This window comes from Psittacula echo, assembly GCF_963264785.1.
Source record: "Psittacula echo genome assembly, chromosome: 3".
In the NCBI taxonomy this organism is placed as follows: Eukaryota; Metazoa; Chordata; class Aves; order Psittaciformes; family Psittacidae; genus Psittacula; species Psittacula echo.
In genome coordinates this window covers 123,849,733-123,871,720 of record NC_137736.1, presented here as the reverse complement: position 1 = coordinate 123,871,720, position 21,988 = coordinate 123,849,733, and the positions used below count along the sequence as shown (strand labels likewise).

The 21,988-nt window shown below is 44.9% G+C and overlaps 1 protein-coding gene across 1 annotated transcript in view; it reads right to left on the bottom strand.

Annotated features, from left to right (window-relative positions):
- Positions 1 to 21,988, bottom strand: part of TENM4 (teneurin transmembrane protein 4) — a gene marked incomplete at both ends in the record, with an annotated part of 363,192 nt that overhangs the window by 102,748 nt on the left and 238,456 nt on the right. The window contains one exon of the mRNA XM_080612995.1: positions 16,178 to 16,324. Coding sequence (XP_080469121.1) covers positions 16,178 to 16,324 — 147 coding nt within the window. The remainder of the gene's footprint in view (positions 1 to 16,177; positions 16,325 to 21,988) is intronic.

Below are 21,988 nucleotides of genomic sequence, written 5' to 3'. Positions count from 1 at the left end.
CTCATACTCTCAGGATATAAATCTTGTACTTTCAGCAGTACTAAGTTAATAATAACAACAATAATAGCATTGGACACACGTGAGAAAAGCTCACCAAGTGTACTGCAGTAAAACAAGGGTTTTCATATCAGTCAAGTCATCAGACACATGGACAGTAGCACTTCCCTTCCCACCACCATAGCAGCATTCCCTAGTTCATTTTGAGATGCCACCGTTCATTGCCAACAGCTTAGTTAAAAGCAGTGACAGGAAAGGGATTCCAAAGAAAAGCTCAGATTGACGAAGCATGGCATTTAGAAATAGAGGTTGTTAGCATGTACTAGAGATGGACCTTTAAATCAGATAAGGGAACTGGATGGTTTTGTTCTGGGGTAATGGGATATAAAGCCCTTCACTTCCAACTCATCAGTTCAAGCAAGACAGTTTGGCAGTGAATGAAAATTGCTACCATGTGGTGGCTGTTCACCTAGGCATGTTCACCTACGTGAAATGAGTGCTGGGTCCCAGTGTAGTTGCTGGGAGCTCTATATATCAGAGAAACCACTTTTACACCTACCATCCTACTAACTATGTCAGCACAGAGGCAAGAAATAAATGGGCTGAGATAGCAACACTGTCCTGAGAGGTAGGTCTGTCCTGAAGCGGGATGAGATTTAGAGTTGTCAGGATGATGTATATTTTATTTCAAAGAAACAGTAAATTAAAGCAAACCAATTTGGCATTATTATTAATTGTCATTATTTTATTATCATAATTATTAATTTATATCAATATTAATTTGTTATCATCATTATTCATTGTCATTGTATTGGACGAAGCCTTGGGTGGCTTGATTTAGTGTGAGGTGTCCCTGCCCATGGCAGTGGGGTTGGAACTGGATGATCTTAAGGTCCTTTCCAACCCTAACTATTCTATGATTCTATGATTACAGATTGTGAGCTTCAGTTTCATCCCAGTTACACCAGTATGAATTAGAGATGCTTTCACTAATGTTCCTGATACTACTTTGAATTTACTCTAATATAAATAAAGATGGAGATCTGATCTGGTACTTACAATGGCTTACGTGCTATGGACTTAGATTCTGCTGAGTTATACCTGCTCCATTCTTGGAAGATTTTAGTGCTATAAAACAGCACTAGAACATCAGTTCATATCATATAGTTACCCATAGACCAAAAACTGAACTAAAAGCCTGTTCAGTGATCCCAGAGCTTCCAGTCTATGTGGAGGTCAAAATGCGATGAATATCTGCTCCATGGAGTCATGTACACTCACACACAATGAGTAATTTTTACAAGTGTTCTATACCTGCTATTAATGACAATGGGAGCAGTGTTAGACCAGCAAAAGTGCTTTTGAAATCCCATCCATTATCCTCACCTCTGTTCTGATACCTCAACATCTTTATAGCTCCTTGCAAAATTGCCCCCAAAGCTTCATCTTGGGCACAAAACCTGCCCATCTGCTTTTTCTCTTGATGACCGGTGATAATGAAATGGCTTTATTTGCCCATTAAAACTATGACTTGCTGCAGATGATTAGGCCAGTAGGACCCTAGAACATCAAATCTCAGATGGAGTTTGAGAGACCGTTTGCAGAATGAAACCCAGCATAGATGTAATATATTTATCTATAGAAAAAGAAATGGAAAGGAAACAACAAACCAGTCCCTATACTGTATCGACTCCAGCTTCAAGCAAGATAAAATGTTGTCATTTTCTCCACACATTAATAATGTTTTCTAAGGCTACAGACACTCTACTGAGGGAATGGCAAACCAGCTGTACCATAGCTCTTCATTACCCTGCCTTTTATATTGGAAATGTGTTTTGGGACCTGAAGCTGCAAGACAGCAAGAAAACGTTGTCTTTGCAGGAAACAGTAGATAAATGTGTGAAGAACAGACGCACAGCACAAGGTTTTGTATAGGTGGGAATGCCGAGGACTCATCTGAAGATAAGCCTTTCAACTGATGTGTTTCAGGCCTGGATGGAATAAGTTCATAGAATCATAGGATGGTTTGGGTTGGAAAGAACCTTAACATCATCCAGTTCCAACCCCCTGCCATGGGCAGGGACAGCTCACACTAGACCATGACACCCAAGGCCTCATCCAACCTGGCCTTGAACACTGCCAGGGATGGAGCATTCACAACTTCCCTGGGCAACCCATTCCAGTGCCTCACCACCCTCACAGTTAAAGAACTTCTTCCTTATCTCCAACCTGAACTTCCCCTGTTTCAGTTTGAACCCATCACCCCTTGCGCTATCGCTACAGTTCCTGATAAAGAGTCCCTCTCCAGCATCCTTGTAACCTACTTCAGATACTGTTGAGGGTAATTACACCAAAGAGGTTTGTCATGGACACAGAATCATAGAATCATAGAATAGTTAGGGTTGCAAAGGACCTTAAGATTATCTAGTTCCTACTCCCTGCCACGGGCAGGGACATCTTAAAGTCATTAAGAGCTCAAATGGGGTTTAGCTATTCAACTCCCTCTAACACCAATAGCAGTTTCAGGGCAAAGCATCTCTTCAGCTTAGAAAATGTAAAGGCCATTTTTGTCTGAGCCATGTAGAACAGCAAGAGTTAAGCTACAAACCACATCATAAATAGTGATGTCTCCATCTGAATATTGTTTTCTCCTTGTATGGTCCACAAGTGAACCGAGTGGTGCCCTACAGTGAATTGTAAGGAGATAGCCACAGCTATGACTTCTCATGCCCTGAGATCTCTCGCTGGATCCATCAGAAGAGTGAGGATAAAGTGACATTAGTAAGAAGCTCCCTGCCCATGAAGAGCAAGTATTCAGGGAGCTGCATGGATTAATAGGAAATAACATCAGAGCAAAATAAAACTGCTGTTTTAATGGTCCAAATAGACAAAAACAAATGTGGGAAGGAGAATATAGCAAGGTACGATCTCACAGAACAATATGAAGTCGTAATGCAAACCACCTTTGAAATGTATAAAGCATTAAGGTGAATTTTCCTTAGGAACCACTGCACATTTTTCAGAGAGAGGTAACTGAAGGAGGTGAACGTGGATCAATGGCTTCTGCACCCCAAGTTTTGCAGTAGCAAAGCCACAGAGATCCATGATCCACGTGGGATTCCTAACTCCGGTAGCTCCAAGAGTACAGATATACAGCACTGTAAGCTCTTAGTTATGGACACATTGATACAGCTCTGGGTTTCCAAAAGAGCAGCTCCCTTATGCTACTTACAGCCATAATATGTCCGTGGCTCTTCAGAGCAGAGAACAAATGTGTTGCTGAAATATCTCCATGCAAGGTTTAAAGTCTTGCTTAGAGGGATTACAGTGATTCATATGCTTTAAGGTCAAAGAGGCTACTATGATCAGCTTGTCTGACCTCTTATATACACAGGCTGTTCATTTCTTTTCCCCCAAGAACTGAATTACAGCCTGTCTTTTAGAAAGATGTCTCATATATCAAAGACAGCTGATTACAGTGAGTCCACCGCTTCCTCTGGAAAGCTATTCAAATGCTTAATTACTGCTAGGAAACTGCATCTGATTTCAAGGTTGAATTTCTCTAACTCCAGTATCCCACCACTGGAACTTGGTTTGGCTTCATCTGCAAGGTTACCGATGTTTTCTTCTGCCCTGCATGCTCCGATGTCTTTCCATGTGCAAGTCCCTCTACACAGAGCAACAATCCATTCCAAACCTTTTCTCTGAACAGCTGAGGAAGATTAAGCTTCCCATCATAAGGTCTATTTTCCAGTGGCTGGATATTGTGTGTACCATCCTTTGATCCCTTTCCAGTAATATCACATCTTTTGGGATGTGTGGGCACCAACACTGGACACAGAACTGTAGCAGCAATACTGGGTACAGAAGAGAGATCACATCCCAACTTTGGGTGTTTTATAGTTCTAAGGTTCACCATAGCCTTTCAGCAACGGGCTTGCACTGAGAACTCATGTTGAGACAATGATCTCCAGTGACCTCTAAATCCTGTTCTGAGTCATTGCTTCTCAAGAGTCTCACAACCCATAAGCAGAACGTGCTTTCCTGGCTCTCAGGGGTATTATCTTGCATTTTGCTGCATTAAGACACATTTGGTTTGATTGTCACCTTGTCTTGATGCGAGTCAGGTCACTGTATCCCAATGATCCAGGTTCACTGTTCACCACCGTATCAAACTCTAGGTGACCTGAAGCTTTTGCCAAGAGACATTTAAACTACATTTGAAGACAATGTTGAAAATGCTGAATAGGGTTGCATACAACAACCAGTTCCAAGGGATCCCTTCAGAAACAATCATGGGTGCCTTTCAGTTAACCAATTAATTTGAAGACCTGTCACTGAGCCAGATTTTAAACCATCTCTTGTGTTCCTTCTTATTTCCATGGAATAAGAGTTTTCACATCTTTAGGATGCTTTATGCATCCTCTATAGACACGTGTCCTTTCGGCAGTCCTGCCAAAAATAAAGCTCTTTTGTCACACTTCCTTTGTATAAAGCCATGAAATAAATACCTTCTGCAATCTCAGAGTTACCATGGGGTGAATCATATCAGTGCCTTGTGAAAAGGAAGCCATTGGCAAGACACTGCCGCATCTGGTAAATAATGGGATCAATGGTTTGCATCTTTCACCAAGACTCATGTAATCATAGAGTAAGGAATGCTGGATGGGTCCTCTTGTGAGCCATTCCCTTCAGAGAGGGACAGACATGAAGCAGAATGAGCTGGGCTCAGCAGAAAACATTCCTTTGCTGTCACTGAGGATACAGCAGCTCCAGTTTATTCAGATAACATTATTTTTTAGGGGACCAAGTCCACTTTGATCAGATGATCTGTGCTCTTGTGTATCACAAGACAGTGAGGTTTACTTTGGGATCACTGCATCTAGCTTGTATCCTGTGGATGGAATCATAGAATCATGGAATGGTTTGTGTTGGAAGGGACCTTAAAGCTCATCCAGCTCCTACCCCTGCCATGGGCAGGGACACCTTCCACTAGAGCAGCTTGCTCCAAGCCCCTGTGTCCAACCTGGCCTTGAACACTGCCAGGGATGGGGCAGCCACAGCTTCTCTGGGCACCCTGGGCCAGCGCCTCAGCACCCTCACAGGGAAGAACAGTCGCAAAGAGCTCTGAAGAGCCAGGACAACCCAATGACATAACCTTAATTCTCATTAAAGACTTGCATCTGCCAAGGCATTTTCAGCCTGTTCTCTATGCAAGCATTGCTTCATGGAAGGGACTAAGCAATAGTTAGCTGTGCCTTCTTGGAGCAGGACCTTGACCTTGGCTTTAAGATGACAGAAGGAAGATTTAGATTAGACATTAGGCAGAAGCTCTTCCGTGTGAGGGTGCTGAGGCGCTGGCCCAGGGTGCCCAGAGAAGCTGTGGCTGCCCCATCCCTGGCAGTGTTCAAGGCCAGGCTGGACACAGGGGCTTGGAGCAAGCTGCTCTAGTGGAAGGTGTCCCTAGCAGGATCCGAGCCCAAAAACTGAGCCTGTTGCAGGTGTGTTATGGCAGAACAGGGTTGGTTTGGAAAGCACCACAGCTGCCTGGGGGTTGGTTAAATGGGACGTGCTCCTTCCCACCAGGGTACACAGGATGAGGCAGGCATTGAGTAACTAAAGGGGTTTGTGAGTGTCTGCCTTGCCCATCAGCCTTCGCATCCAGAATCTCCAGCTTCTATGAAAGCCTCTTTTGCTAGGAATGGTTTAAGATTCCAGTGCACACAACCAGTCACTAACTGACAGGAAAAACTGATAGGAAAATCTCCTATTGAACTCCTATTGCGGACCTCTTGGCTTACCTCTAAACTATGATGAGATGCATGATGTATTCCCTCCTCAGGATCAAAACTAATCGTTGTGTTCATAGCCACTACTGTCCCACAAAAGAATTACTCTTCAACATAACAGAGCTGCGGTCCCTGCATTCCTCGGGTTGTTGCTGCACTTGCTGGCTGCAAAGTGCTCATAAATCCCACTGCAGTCTCATTCCTCTTTCAAGCCCCATGCACTTCAGCTTCCGAGTCCCTCACCCACCATCATGCAGCAGCAGCAAGGTGTCAAGGCTGAGAGTTCTGTACAGCAGCAAAGGGCTGGTTTTGAGAGGCTGCTTCTGCAGTAAACAAGAGCAGCCAAGAGCTAATACAATTTCAAATGAGCTGTGACTTTTCCTGGCCCCACAATTGTGTTGCCTGATTTAACGGGCAGCATCTTAGATGGAATAATTGAGCATTGCTACAGAATTATGGATGCTGCAACAGAAATCCCTCATGCTAACAGCAACAACTGAATGCAAACAGCCTTCAGCCAGAGGTGTTATTATGTGTTTAAGCAGACTCTGGCAGGTGCTGCATGTCAAGTGTCAGGCTGGGAGAAGCAAGCCACAGGCGGGGATGGAGTTGTTGGTACACAGAGAGCATCCTGTGGACATCAGGAGCTCTGGACACACAGGCAGACAGGAGGAGGTCAGCCTAAGGAGCCTTATTAGGGAAAATCTGGGATGACAAACTCAAGGATTGCTCCTGCTAAAGATCAGGAGACTTTTTGCTACTGACTGCAGTGGGAAGAGCCCCTGTGAGGAACTGTACAAGGCAAAGCCAGAAAGAAAATCATAGAATCACAGAATAGTTAGGGCTGGAAAAGACTTTAACATCATCCAGTTCCAACCCCCTGCCATGGGCAGGGACACCTCACACTAGACGATGTCACCCAAGGCTCTCTCCAGCCTGGCCTTGAACACTGACAAGGATGGAGCATTTACCATAATAATAAATAACAATAAAACCTCATTGCCTTCCACTGCCAGTGAAAGCATAAACTGCAGCAATTATACAATTAATTGTGTCTCTCACCTCATCCAGTTCTTATCTTTCCTTTTCTGTGTCATTCACCAGACAACATTATCACTTTTTCAGGGGGCACTGTCTTGTTCTGTGATGCTTTTGGATGCATTACTTGGACAGTTTGAATGGGAAGGGTTTAAAATCATAGAATCATAGGAACAGAATGGTTTGGGTTGGTAAGGACCTTAAGATCATCCAGTTCCAACCCTGTGCCATGGGCAGGGACACCCCACACTAAACCATGGCACCCAAGGCTCTGTCCAACCTGGCCTTGAACACTGCCAAGGATGGAGCATTCACAACCTCCCTGGGCAACCCATTCCAGTGCCTCACCACCCTCACAGTAAAGAATTTCCTCCTTAGATCCAATCTAAACTTCTCCTGTTTCAGTTTGAACCCGTTACCCCTTGTCCTATCACTACAGTCCCTGATGAAGAGTCCCTCTCCAGCATCCTTGTAGCCCCCTTCAGGTACTGGAAGCTGCTCTGAGGTCTGATGAAGGTGCACAAAGGTAAAGTTGTCAAAGTGTTAGTCTTACCACAGAGAAAAATAGGTTTTACCCTTCCAGCTCTAGTCTAGACCCTGGTGACACAGAGACTAAAGGAATGGCTCAGTGCTTCTGTACAAAAAGCAAGTTATTGTTCATGGGAATGCTTGTGCTGATGCAGCTTTACAGGAGTAATGATGCTGTGCCCCAAGCTGAGGACCAACACTCAATTCAATTAGGTTTGGGGAATACATAGGCTTTACTCCAGTGCTCCACAGAGAACAATTTTACCTATTCAACAAAACAGTTGTAGCTTTCGGCCCCACTGTAAGGAATCAAAGGGAAACCAGAGTAAGGAACAAAAGCAACGTGACTGTCAGCCCCCTGTGATCATGGGCCTGATTAATGTTCTCTTCACTGTTTCTTATCCCACCTGCTCTGTTTTGATTTTGCCTGAATAAGGTCCTCCCTGGTTGTATCCTGCTTAAATGAGAGTGCTGGCTGCCTGGGAAAGGAATTACCCTCATGTCTTTCCCTAAGCGCTCAGCACATGTTTGCAAGTTCCAAATAATATAGTCAGATGTAATAGTAATCATGTATTTGAATTACAGGATTCCTTGGGCTTTAGTGCAGCAGCAGAGCTCTGCACTGCCAGGCACTAGAGAAATACTCTGCAAAAGGTTTATACTAATCCAGAGCTACATTCTTGTTCAAAAAGCATCTGAAGTGAAGAAGAAGGGAAGGGGAAGGAGGAAATGACAGAAAACACATGATAATCACCACTAGCTGGGCATAAAGCAGAGCTATAATAACGTGTTTAGAGTCTACAAGTTCACAGCATCCTCCGGCTCATCACTGCTCTGGAGAATACAGTTGATGCAGCTGGCTTCATGGGTTTCTTCCTTTCTCCAGGCAGGCTCTTAACGGGAATTACACATTGCATAGCCAGCAAAGCAGAGCAGAAAGCAGGAAACTGGTGTTTCAAGTGAAATTCATGAAGCTGAGCAAGGAATGTGAGGGCCCTACCTAGCAGAGGAGAGGGCGGCAAGTATAGGCTTCTTAACTTGGTCAATGGTCGCGCAACGCCGTACCTGAATCTGAGGCAAAACACCTTTCAAAAGTGATTCCTCTGAGAGAAAGGGACTCAGAGCTTAGAAATGTTTAGTGAGAGCAATGGGTTCACACCTTCAGCAGTTGAGATACCCTTGTCTCAAGGTCTCTCACTTTCCTGGCAAGTGCTGCAAGTGCTAAGCTACTGCTTAGCCCTACCATGGTTTCTATCGACTGAACCCAAGGCAATCCAAGCCATCATCTGAGCACAGCTTGGAAAGCAGGCTCAGATGGCTCAGATATAGGCTTGTTTCTCAAAGTCTGGTCCAGAGGAATCTGATCATGCAGTTTACGCACCCTGAGTGCATTCAGGGTGAAACCTTAGGTTTCTAAGGGGACTTTCTGCCCAAAGAGGCAAGAATTTGCTTTGGATGCTAAAGTAGGTCTGGTAGAGCTTTCCTGAATTCCTCCTTTGAGCACTGGTGCCCAAACTCTGTTTAAGCATCTTTGCAGGTGCAGAAATGCTTTGTGAAATGCATGTCCAAGCCCCTATTTTCTGAAGGTGGTTCATGCCACCTTTTGTTACATCTCATACACCAGCACTGCCTCCTTCCCATGAGTAACTTCCCTCATTTCAGCAGAGAGTGGGAGGTTTCTTACAACACAGAAACCAATCTATTAATCAAAGGCATTTCATTAAGGACTAGTCAGAAGTACCAGGAACTCTCCCAAGCTGTCAAGACAACCCATAGCCACTGCTCAGATCCTCAGATCACAACCCATCATCCTCTTTAATGGCACAATCAACTACACCTGCTTCTGGATGCTATAACACAGGGGTTCACACCACCCTCCTGACAGTGCTAACAGCAGGTGATCCCCAAGTGTTACCATCCCACGGAGAACCAGCAAAGAGCTGAAACCTGAACACGTGAAGCAGTGATTTTGTTCTCTTGCTTGAGGAAAGGTTGAGGAACAGTCATCATAAAACAGAGGAAGAGAAGCTGGGTGATTTATAACAAATTAAACCAGCTATCCAATCTTCCCAGGTACAGCAGACTTCGCAGTGCTTTGTGGTTCCTCCAAGATGACCCTGCTGTTTGCCTGGCTCTATCTGTGATGGTAAATGCTAATTTATGATGGCTGTTTTCCCAGGTGTGTTCAGATCTCAACATTTCCCTTTATACCTGTAGCTAGCACGTTAATGCATCATTCTTTATGGTTTCGAGGAAGCAGGCAGCTCTCACACCATGCTCAGGAGACAATGCTCTCGGGCTATAAAAGCCTTGCAGTGTGAACAAAGAAAAGGAAGATACCAGAAAGCATCCCACCACCTTGCCTGCAGCATTTGCAAAGCCAAAGGTTTGCGTGCTGGGGTTCTCCTGGATTCTTTGCAAGTCCCTTTAGAATGCTGACGTTACCTTCAGGTGTAACCCTAAGAACTGGCAAAGAGCAATGCAGACTCCTGCCAGCTCTCAAACACGTTATTTGGCGTGTGGTGGACAGATGGTGGACACATGGGTGTTAAGAAGGCCAGTGAGCAGTGCCAGCATTTCTCTTGCCAAAGGATTTGAAATGCTGCTGACCCAAAGCATTCTGCAAGGCTTCACCTTACTACAAGCACTACCTGCTCCTTGAATGGGGCAAGTAAGACATGAGGCATTCGTGAGTCCTGCAGTCCTACATCCAGCTCTGGGGCAACAGCACAAGAAGGAGGTGGAGCTGCTGGAGCGAGTGCAGAGGAGGCCATGGAGATGCTGCGAGGGCTGGAGCAGCTCTGCTCTGGAGCCAGGCTGAGAGAGCTGGGCTGGGGCAGCCTGGGGAAGAGAAGGCTCCTGAAGGGGAGACCTTAGAGCAGCTCCAGTGCCTAAAGGGGCTGCAGGAAACCTGGAGAGGGGCTTGGGACAAGGGCCTGTAGGGACAGGCCAAGGGGAATGGCTTGAACCTGCCCGAGGGGAGACTGAGCTGAGCTCTTAGGCAGAAGCTCTTCCCTGTGAGGGTGCTGAGGCGCTGGCCCAGGGTGCCCAGAGAAGCTGTGGCTGCCCCATCCCTGGCAGTGTTCAAGGCCAGGTTGGACACAGGGGCTTGGAGCAAGCTGCTCCAGTGGAAGGTGTCCCTGCCTGTGGCAGGGGTTGGAGCTGGATGAGCTTTAAGCTCCCTTCCAATCCATGATTACTCTGTGGAGTTGTGCCAATGGGCTATGGTGCAGTTAAAGAAACTGTATTGAATCCATTCCTGAATTACATCATCCTTGAAGTGAGAGTTGGTTTTTAGTGGCAGCAATAACTAATACTCAGGGCTGCAAGGAAAGGCCAAAATCCCCTGTGCAGTCCCATGGTGCCTCTGACCTGCTCAATGCTCCAGGGTTGAAAGACTAAGGCAGCATTTAGTTGTTCTGGCCCAGAAGGACAGAGAGAAGGAAAGCATAAGCACTGCTCCACTTGCTAGCTCTAGGGTAGCATCTGGTGGAGCATAGTCTAAACTTGCAAAGGCAAAATGGGCCCATGTGTACATTGGAACCCTGTGCTCATGCTAGGCTAAAAGCATTGCATGTAGCTGTGATGAATGAGAGAGAAACTGAGGGGCAGAAGCTTCACTAGTACAATTCCTGCAGAAAAAGAGAACAGGATGGCTTATTTTCATCACTCTCAAAGATCCCTGACCAGGTGTCAGAGAAACGAAGCTCCTATACTTCTATGTAATATACATTAGGATAAGCCACCATTATTTGACTGGGAAGGTTATCTATTTATCATCTATCTATCTATCTATCCATCCATCCATCCATCCATCCATCCATCCATCCATCCATCCATCCATTCATCCACCTGTCTACCTATCTATTCAAATTACCCTGCAGTAATCACTAATACAAGCCTTTGGATGTGTTTAAACTGGGAAGAGGCAGCAGAGAACAGCAGACAACTGAACATCAACCTCCAATGAATAAGAAGAGTTAGATAGCATCAGGAACATTCATATTCCAGACACATTTTTCACCTGAGAAAGACTCTTGCCTTTCACAAGTGTAGATTCACTATGGGCAGAGTTCAGGAGTTATTTAGCAACTGGAATTGTTCAAAGCGGGAAATGAAGGATGCGGTCGGTTCCATCTCCCAAAGAACCAGCTTTACCCTACCTGGAAGAATTGGCTACTCTGGAAAAGCCCAAAACAATAACAGAGGCCCTCAAGTGAAGTTCCTGTGTTGATCAGACAGAACCTTTAGACCAAAAGAGCAATTTACTTTATATCTGTAATTCTCCCATGGTTTCAGGACATTCTAGTGTATCCAGACAGTGAAATGGGGAATTTGCCAACTCTCTGGCTCTCAATATGGAGGGAATCAGACAGTTAGATGATTTCCCATGAGTAAAGATGGTTAACACAGCTTTGCTGTGATGAATTTCCTTTCCTCTTCTCCCCTGTTATTCCCATACACTCTGTTCCTAAATGAAATGGAACCCATATACAGGCTATGGATATCAGCTTCTTCTCGAGGCTTTGTCGAATGCCCTTAACTCCACTTCTAGGACTTGTCACAGAGGATAATTTCCTTGGTCTTTTAAACCTTCAAACTTCTTATTCTTCAAGCATGTGTCAGAGCACTCAGTTTGGGCTGAGAGCCCTGCTTTCAGGTAGCGAGTGTTTGCAGCCATGAATTAGAGAGGTTATTTTCTGCCAAAGAGAGGCAAGAACCACTTTTCTCAGCTTGTTTTAAGGAAACACCTCCCCTTTCTGGTCATACAGGTGGCCCTGTAGGTCAAACGTGCAAAATCCTCTCCTTTCACCCAGATTGTTACAGCTCTCTCACTGCACTGTTTTTCCTTGTCTGATACTGGATAATCACCTACGCTCAGTTACCTGCTTCAACTCCTTTCAAGTTGATGGGCTTTGTGTTTAAAAGTGTAAATAAAGTGGCCCTGGGTGTGAAACCTAAGTGCTGGCTTTGACAAATGACACTGGTGTGTGGAGAGGGAACTGCTTTCCAAGACACCTCTTTACTAAGCCGAACAGAGATCACGTTTCACTGCATCTCTGCCCGAGTGACTTGTGCTCAGCTTGTTATTGTTAGTCTGAGGAAGCTCCAGATTGAAGAGGCAAACACACCCTGTAATCTGGGAGCCGTGTCCCTCAGGGTATGATTAGGCTGGGTTCATGAAAAAGATTCTGGCTTCAGCTCCCATTATCCTGAGGAATTTCCGGCTGCAGAGATCTTGATTAGCAGACACTCGATATCACAGTCCAGGAGCCAGCTTCCCACGAGCTCAGGCAGGGTGAAGCTCCCTCCATAGCGGTGTCTCAGCTTCAAGAGATGCTGCTCTGAGCAGAAAGTGCCTCGAAGGGCAGCAGTCATCCACCAAAAGTAAGGACCTACGAGGTAATACCTGAAATAGCTCAGAGAGATGATGCCCTAAATCTATTCCTCTCTGCTGATGGTGACTAGCTCAGATCACAGTATCACAGTATCACAGTATGTTAGAGATTGGAAGGGACCTCAAAAGATCATCTAGTCCAATCCCCCTGCCGGAGCAGGAACACCTAGATGAGGTTACACAGGAATGTGTCCAGGCGGGTTTTGAATGTCTCCAGAGAAGGAGACTCCACAACCCCCCTGGGCAGCCTGTTCCAGTGTTCCGTCACCCTCACTGAGAAGAAGTTTCTTCTCAAGTTTAAGTGGAACCTCTTGTGTTCCAGTTTGTACCCATTACCCCTTGTCCTATCATTGTTTGCCACTGAGAAGAGCCTGGCTCCATCCTCGTGACACTCCCCCTTTATATATTTATATACACTAATAAGGTCACCCCTCAGTCTCCTCTTCTCCAAACTATAGAGACCCAGCTCCCTCAGCCTTTCCTCATAAGGGAGATGCTCCACTCCCTTAATCATCTTAGTTGCCCTGCGCTGGACTCTCTCCAGCAGGTCCCTGTCCTTCTTGAACTGAGGGGCCCAGAACTGGACACAATATTCCAGATGCGGTCTCACCAGGGCAGAGTAGAGGGGAAGGAGGACCTCTCTCGACCTACTGACCACCCCCCTTCTAATACACCCCAGGATGCCATTGGTCTTCTTGGCCACAAGGGCACAGTGTTGGCTCATGGTCATCCTGCCATCCACTAGGACCCTCAGGTCCCTCTCCCCTACACTGCTCTCTAACAGGTCGTTCCCCAACCTATAGTGGAACCTGGGGTTGTTCCTGCCTGGAATGGTTGACTTCTAAAGCTCCATGAAAGAACTACCATTTCCATTGCCTGCATTCGTGTGCATATGAAGAAAAATTTGGCAACAGCTCTGAAATCCTTTACAGTGAGCCAAAAAGCCACCTTTCTCCAGCCCTGAGCATGCATCACTCCAGAAACTGTGACAAGATCCCAAAAGAGAGAGAAATTATAGTGCTCATACACATGCTACATACTCTCTTAAGAGGCTGTTCAGGCCTCCATCTCTTCAGTGCGCTTTGAAGCGCAGTTTTTCAGGGTGTAATGTTCATGGTTGACAAAGTGGCTGCATTAAATATGGGCTCAATTCTAAACACAGGTGACCAGTTTGAGTTCCCGTTGGATAGCTGAGAAACCCGAAGGCTGCTGTTACACATAAAACATATATATGCTCTACTACAGATCCAAGTTAACATGAAGGGAAAGCAAAAAGCCAGCTCGTATACTCTAGGTTCCTCAGATGGTGCTGGACAAAAGGCAACAGACATTAAGTTGGAACATGGAAAACTATTATTAGATATTAGGAGGAAAATTATTACTATCAGGATGGCCATATACTAGAGCAGGTTGTGCAGAGAGGTGGTATATCCATCTTTGAAGGCGTTCAGGAGTTGACTGGACACCACCTTGAGCAACTCGATGTAATTAGAACTGTGTTGGGTGGGTGGATAACTGGGTAAGTGCTGGAGTTATCCAGTTACATATATAAATTATCCTATGGATGTTCTACAAATGTCTTGCTAGAGAAATCAGCATAAAAACTAGGAAACAGGTCCAGAAGCAGCCTTTCTTCACAAGTCCATTTAACTATATTCAAATCCCTGTGATACACAAGGAACTCAGGCTTCAGAGCAGAAATGCCCCACCACTGCTGATGCCCCTACATGTCAGAGGTTGAAGTTCTACATTTGAGCTCACAAATGATTAAGAAAAATCAAGTCAAGAAGGTGTTTTCCACTGTTTCACTTTTCATCTGAGGAGAGTCCTTAGCAGTAATGTAGCAAGATCAAAGGAATAACAGTGTGTGGTGGGTTATCTGTAAGCTGTAATGCACACCATGTACATGTACTAGTTTTAGTGTACCAAGAGTGAAGTCAAAACTCATTTGTGGGCTCTGACACATGAAAAAGCTGTCACAAGGCAACCCATTAGAACCTAGCAGTTGCTCTGCATACACCACTGCTCCACACGAGCTCACCAAATGCAAGTTAGCAGCTGATGTGCACCAACTTGTAAACACGTCGATGCCTTTTGTCTCTCCTGTCTACATCTGCTGTCCTGCAATGGCAAGGTGACAAACAGTTTGCTTCAAGGTGAAGGCAACCCAGTTCTAAAGTTAGGAGATACAGGAGATGGTGTTCCAGCAACCTCCTCAGAGTGTGGCCATGCTCTTAGTGATGTTACACAGTTGTGTTCTGCACTGTATGCTATTACTCCTTCCTTCTCTGTTTCTAAAAGCTCCACAGGATTTGTGTTGGCTATTTTTTTCCATGGAAACTGCGATTATCCTTGGCTCTGTTTACCATATTTTTGCACACGTGATGTGATGAACTTTATTGCTGCCCTGTGTCAGCTGCAAACAGCAAAGACAAGTACGGTGATGCTCGGTTTCAAGTGAGGCAAAAAGCGACCTTTGTTGTGCACTCTTTGTATGGTTCTCCAGTTTTTTTCCCATCTTTTCTAAAGGGATAATTTGGTCCGTTTGCCATGCCAGATGTGCAGAAGTATTTTAAATATTCAATCAGAATCCCAGTTGCTGTGAAGCAGATAATCACAGTCTTGGCTTGGCTATTTGTTGTAGCTGTACTGGTCTTGTGAATATGATAAAACAGAGGCTTGCAAAAGGCAGTCTCCACTTCACAGTCTGGGTCCTGGCCCAGACTTGTGGTTTACAAAGCCTTTTGCTGAGTGACAACAAAACAAATTATGCAGTCTCCCTTATGCCTTAAATTTAATATCTCATCTCCTGCCCTTTAATTCAAACCTTCACACTGCACCAGGGTTTCCTTTGTAATGAGATAACCCTGAATATTAAGTTTGCATTACGCAGAGCCATTATTCACATGCCTGACATCATTACATATGGAACTGTAATCAATAAAACATGGCTCGAGAGGGATTGGATGGCTTGTGGGCATGGGGATCAGTCACCAAAAGCCTCTAAGTTTCTGCAAAACATCCACCCCAAGTCAGAAGTGACTTACTGGGGAGCCTTGATGAAAACCTCAGGCAGTCAGGCCATTTGGACAGGCAGGGATGCTGGCTGTCTGAGGTGGTCCTGTTGTACCACTGCTGAGCCACTCATCTGAGGTGGGGTGATGTGTACATAGCCTCTGCTTGCCCTCTGGTATATGGACTTGATTTGAGGATAAACAAACATCCCCCTTCAGCCCTGGCACCCCAGATCCATTCCATTTGAATTCAAATCCACTGTGGCTGAGTCAGCCTGGCAGGCTTCACTGTCTGTTCCCCACCAGCTGTCAAAACCCAATCTGCCTTGCAGCATCAAGCCCAGCTGACTGCTCGCTGGGTGAGCTCTGTAGGCTCTGTGAAGCCTGACACATCGCATGTGCTCATGTCCTACCTCCATCGTTGTCTTTCCCATCTCCACACGCCGTCTCCATGGAGGTGTCGCATCCCGCTCCTCTCCATCCCAGCTGGCAGACGCAGTGCCAGCCATTCATATCCAGAGTGCATCTGCCGTTGCCGTTGCACAAGCCAGGGCATCCCTCTGCAAGGCAAAGAGCCACATGTTCAAATGCACTGCAAAGACAAAGCAAACAGCCTGGAGAGGGGCTAATTAAACAGCATTTTCCCTTTGCCTTCTGTTTGTTTCTCTGCTCTCACTTGGTGTCTTCCAACCTATGTGGATGGTGGTGACCATTCAATGAGCTGCTGCTGCTGGCTCTCCCCGGAGGTCCTCACAGCACAGCCTCACGACTTAGATCAAGGGAATCATGGAATCATAGAGTGGTTTGGGTTGGAAAGGACCTTCAGATCATTCAGTTCCAACCCCCTGCTATGGGCAGGGACACCTCACGCTAGACCAGATTACTCAAGGCCCTGTCCAACCTGTCTCACCTGGAATGGTGAGCTTCAGGGAGGCAATGAGATTTTCCTGCTCCACTGGTTATAAAACCCACCTTGCCCTCTGAGTCTCTCAAAGCATTTGCTATGGAAGACCAAGAGTTGGGGTTACCTAAATTGCATGTGGGGTGAAAGTTCCCAGCACCCAGCGGGATAAAGGAGCTGGCTTCCAGCAATACTGAGATCTCAGACTGGTGAGCAGTCAAAGCCAGCTGGAAAGGGAAGGCAGGAAACATTTGGAAAACACTCAGTTTCTCTCCTGTAGTCATTTTGGGTGGCATTCATCTCATCTGGTCACAATTAATCTGTAATGGAGATACCTTCAACAATCTGTAGCCAGCAGAGAAACAGATTGTCCCGTGGCATCAGCCTCTTTGGATGTGTTGGATGCCAATACCAATGAGCTGAGGAAAACACCCATTTCCCCCCAGTGACTAGAGAGAGCCCAGCACAGAGGCAGGCATTTATTTTATGGGTGATAAAACCCAAGGGGGGACGAATCCTATCTCCAAGTCTGCTCGTGAGGGTTTGATTTCTCATCTGATGCTCTCCTGCTGGAATTCTTGTCCCGTTTCTTTCCCCAATAAGACAGCACTTTCCACAGTAAGCAGTGGTGCGAGGGAGGCTGCTTAGACACTTCTGGGGGCTTTTTACCTGCAGAGCTCAGAGATGTTTACCAAGAAGCCATCAGGAACGTAAGACACATTTTACAGCTTAGGAAACTGAAGTGCAACAGAGTGAAGGTCACTCAGCAGGACGGATTATAGCAGGAACACAATTCAGTCTTTCTGAGCCCTGCTTTAAGGCCCTCTCTATACGTGTGTTGTGCCTCCTGCCACATAGTTATGAGTTTCTCCAGCTTTGCAAGACAGGTTTTGCTTGTGAAAGTGTGTGAACAACACAGGCTTATCCTGTCCTAATGGGTTACAACATGACGAGGAAGAGGTGTAATGTCTGGTTGACTGCCTGGCACATGAGGGTCTGCCCATGGAAGTGGTGGGGCAGCATGTAGAGCACATCACGTCATGGTGTGTCCTGCACTGGGGAAACACCATTCAGAAATGACTTGCAACTAAAGGAAGGTTTCATGGGGAACTTCACAGCTTTTCTAGGGGTGTTTCGTTAACAAGCGACACATTAACAGGGGGTAAATGGAAAAGGGAGCAAAGGTGGTAACGGAAAAGTCCTTTAAGAGGATCTTAAGTTTCTAATTTGCAAACGTATTTGCTGTATTTTAGTGTTTTCATTTCATTTTCAGTATTTCTGTATTCATTTTTAAGTGTGTATTCTGGGGGACACACAGTGTGTGGGTATGTGTGAGCATGCTTGCATGTACTCTGATGGTTATACACTGTACTTATATTTATACACTACAGGAGAGCTATTTATAGGCGAGGCTACTTGAAATTCTCCATTTTAATACCCTGCCTTCAGTTACTTACAGCAGTGCCAAACTTTTAACTATTTAATCTGATCTTTTTCTATACTGGAGTTAATGGATGTGTTTGTTCCCTTTCAGTACAAGCTTCTTTTGGAGAGTGAGAGAGGAAGAATCATAGAATCCTAGAATAGTTATGATTGGAAAGGACCTTAAGACCATCTAATTCCAACCCTTTGCCATGGGGAGGGACAAGAAGAAGTGTATTACTTCTTAAAGTAACCTGCTAAAATTACTTCGCTAGGTAGGTAATCCCTCTTCGGACTAGATAAATATAGTTTGGATGGGACCATCCTGATGGTATCAATAAGACTTTTATCCCATCTTTATAAATCTGCCTAAATTTGCCTAGAGGAAAAGCCTCTGAAGAAATCTCACTCCAAGTGTATCCTGCATGGATCCATTAGAGCATCATCACTGAGCACACCTCATATTTTTACTGCTTGGACTCTTTATAACTAATCCTATAAGGTTCTTTTCTATGCAGCAGTTGCTCTGGAAACTCCTGGCAATGATGCTGTGGTGTTGACCTGGACAGGAGAGCAATGAGAAACATAGAGTTAAGTGATGAGGAGTTGAAGACACCACTGTAGAAGGATAAGAGAACAAGGGTTGGATACCATTAGATTTAACCCAACAAGTAAGTTTAATTCTTAAAGCAGGCTCTTTGTTTTCTGCAACGGGAAGAAGATAGGTTTTAGAAGTTCTTGCTGGGAGCTAAAGACAAAAACATCCTGGGTTTGGTTCTCCTGGGTTTGGTTCCAAGCCATGCAGGAATAGATCAAAACCCATGAATGGTTTAACTTAGCCTATGAGGTTTCACATGATGACAATCCAGAAGGAGAAGAGGGATTCCATGTTATTGTTTTTCATTTCAATTATATTTTGCATTTCATAATCTTTGGAACAAAGATCTCAAAAGCAAAGATCTAACATCAAAGGAGGGCCATGAGGATGATCAGGGGAGTGGAGCACCTGCCGTATGAAGAGAGGCTGAGAAAGTTGGGGCTGTTCAGCCTGGAGAAGAGAAGCTGCGTGGAGACCTCAGAGCAGCTTCCAGTGTCTGAAGGGGGCTATAGGGATGTTGGAGAGGGACTCTTCATTAGGGACTGTAGTGACAGGACAAGGGGTAACGGGTTCAAACTGAAACAGGGGAAGTTTAGATTGGATCTAAGGAAGAAATTCTTTACTGTGAGGGTGGTGAGGCACTGGAATGGGTTGCCCAGGGAGGTTGTGAATGCTCCATCCTTGGCAGTGTTCAAGGCCAGGTTGGACAGAGCCTTGGGTGCCATGGTTTAGTGTGAGGTGTCCCTGCCTATGGCAGGGGGGTTGGAACTGGATGATCTTAAGGTCCTTTCCAACCCAAACTATTCTCTGATTCTATGATTATAACATTACTAGACAGAAAAGATACTGTAGTGATCGATCACTTGATCTGAGACTGATAAAAGCAAATGATCTTCAACTGTCTCATGTGAGGAGTGTCTAGAAAGTATTGGGAAAAACTAACACACCTGTAAAAATCAGGAACCCATGGAACTTCATGTGCTCCACACTCCCAGACTTAGGAAAGGAGGAATTGGGAGTGGTAGAAAATAGCTGATATAATTTGGATGAGGCACCTTCTGCATCTGAGGAAATGAGAAACCTTGATGTGTCCACTCTAGCACAGCAAAGGCTGAAAAGACGCTGATTGTGTTCCACAAATTCCTGGCGTGGATAAAGAGTGAGAAGGGAAAACAGCTATTTCAGCTAAAGAGAATAATGCTGGAATAAGAGCAAATGAGCAGAAACCAAACATGAATACATTCTGGCTTGAAAATAATAAAATAAATAATCTGCCAGCATCAAAGGAATAAAGTTATGGAGTAGCTTCCCAGTAGGAGTACTAAGGAGAAGAACCCACACTTACCTATCTATAGAGTGTGGTACATTTATATAAAGTTTTACACAAAGTGGTTACCCTTTACAGCAGAAGACTGGACTTTAACTGAGGAGACCCCATTCAGTCCTATATCTATGAAGTTTGTGTGCAATTCATTGTCTAAATGAAACGTGTTTGAGAGTATTTGAATGGACTTTCTTGGACTTGATCTGGACCTAGAGAAACAAAGGTAAGCATCCCAGAAAGGAGACAGGAAAAGCATTAGTCAGGAGAGGAGAGACAGAAGAGAGATCTCATGAGATTATATATTCCCAAAGCATGTATTCCTCTTCTTGACTATTAAGGGTATGCAGGGTGCTAGATGAAATACAAGCATCTATGCTGTAGATACCTAAAGGAGGATAACTCCCACTTGTAATTTCATTCTCCACTCTCTGGGCATCTTTCAAGTCTAGAATGCAAGTTTACCCATCCTACAAAGGAAAAAGACATCTCTGGTTCCTAGTGAGATAAATCTCTTCCAAGGAGTCAGAAAGAGCTGCTTCCTAATGAGATAAACTCTTCACAGATCCATGAACATAAAAGTTTTCAGCTATTAACCATTACATGACCAAGTATCAGTGATGTGAGGATTAAGCTGTACCTATTCTGTGTCACGGGTTTGATAGGAAAGAAGACGGTTTTCAGAAGTAATGAGAAGGAAAATCATTACTAGAAAACAACACAATTAAACAGCAGCTATACGAGTACCTTCAGAAAGGCAGATGGTAACATAGACATGTAGGCCAATGCATCTAGAAGAATGAACCTATATGTGCTACCATTTCTTCACATAAAGACTTGACCATCACTGACACTACAGAGGTAGGAACGTACAGTATTCCCCAGTCCACAAACAGTGCACTTCAAAGCACGAGACGAAAGGACAACACAAATAAACTTGATCCTCTCCTTTCCCCCATGCTGGGGAATAAAGCAAAAAGTCATCTTGTCTCCAAAGTGCTTCTGAACACCAGCACAGTAAGGGATGGCTTAATCCTCACAGATTTACACCGCCACAATCTTGCAGCTCTGATTCCTCATAGCTAGAGGCACTAATGATTCATTATTCCTGTTTGTTAATGTATTTGGGTGACTAAGGGAATTAAATATATGAATAGAGCTTTTTGAAGCAGTGCAGGGGGAACTCTTTATGTGGGTTTCCAACTGATGCACATGAAAGTGCTGCTGAAAGATGACAATAGCAGGGGACATTCCCAAGGATTTCTGGTCTGCCATGCGAGAGATAATACAGAGCGGGGAAGCAGTATCGAAGTGATTTTTGAGCTAGACAAGAAAAGAGTATCAGAGTCGAAGGAGGCTGTCACCAGAGTAAGAAATCATTCTGCCATTTTAAAGCTGTTGGCAAAATAATCTGCTCTTAATGATCTGTAGAGTTAAAGCCTTTAATTAGTCCAATTATAAACAAGGTTCAATGGGATTTTCTTCAAGCCAAGCCTCATTGCCACTTGAAATTGGACTTAAAAGATAAGGCTATTATCTTTCCTCCATTGTCACTAGGAAAGCACTGATGGATGTTCTAGCAAGCCCCAACAGACGGAGGCTGAGCTCCAAAACGACTAGGACATGGCTGAATGCAGTGTGTGAGGATACAAACACTTGGAGCTTGAGGGAACAACAATCAGGAAGTGACCTGCAGGAGTTCTGTAGGACTGAAGGGGAGGAGCAAAGCATCAACTGATCCCTGCCAATGCTGAGAACCCTAGTCAAGAGTCCTGAACACACTCAACACTTCAACTACCACCATGATATTTTGTGATGGTGGGAATCCAGAAACCCTTCATCAGATTCATCCTGTATAATGAAGATTAACAAGTTACTTGCCAGAGCTCCTATTGCTTATAACTCCAACTGAGGGAATTGGCTGTGATCAGGCCTTGGGTCCTCAGTACTTCTCACACTTCAGAAGCTGCCCAAAGAAGCCA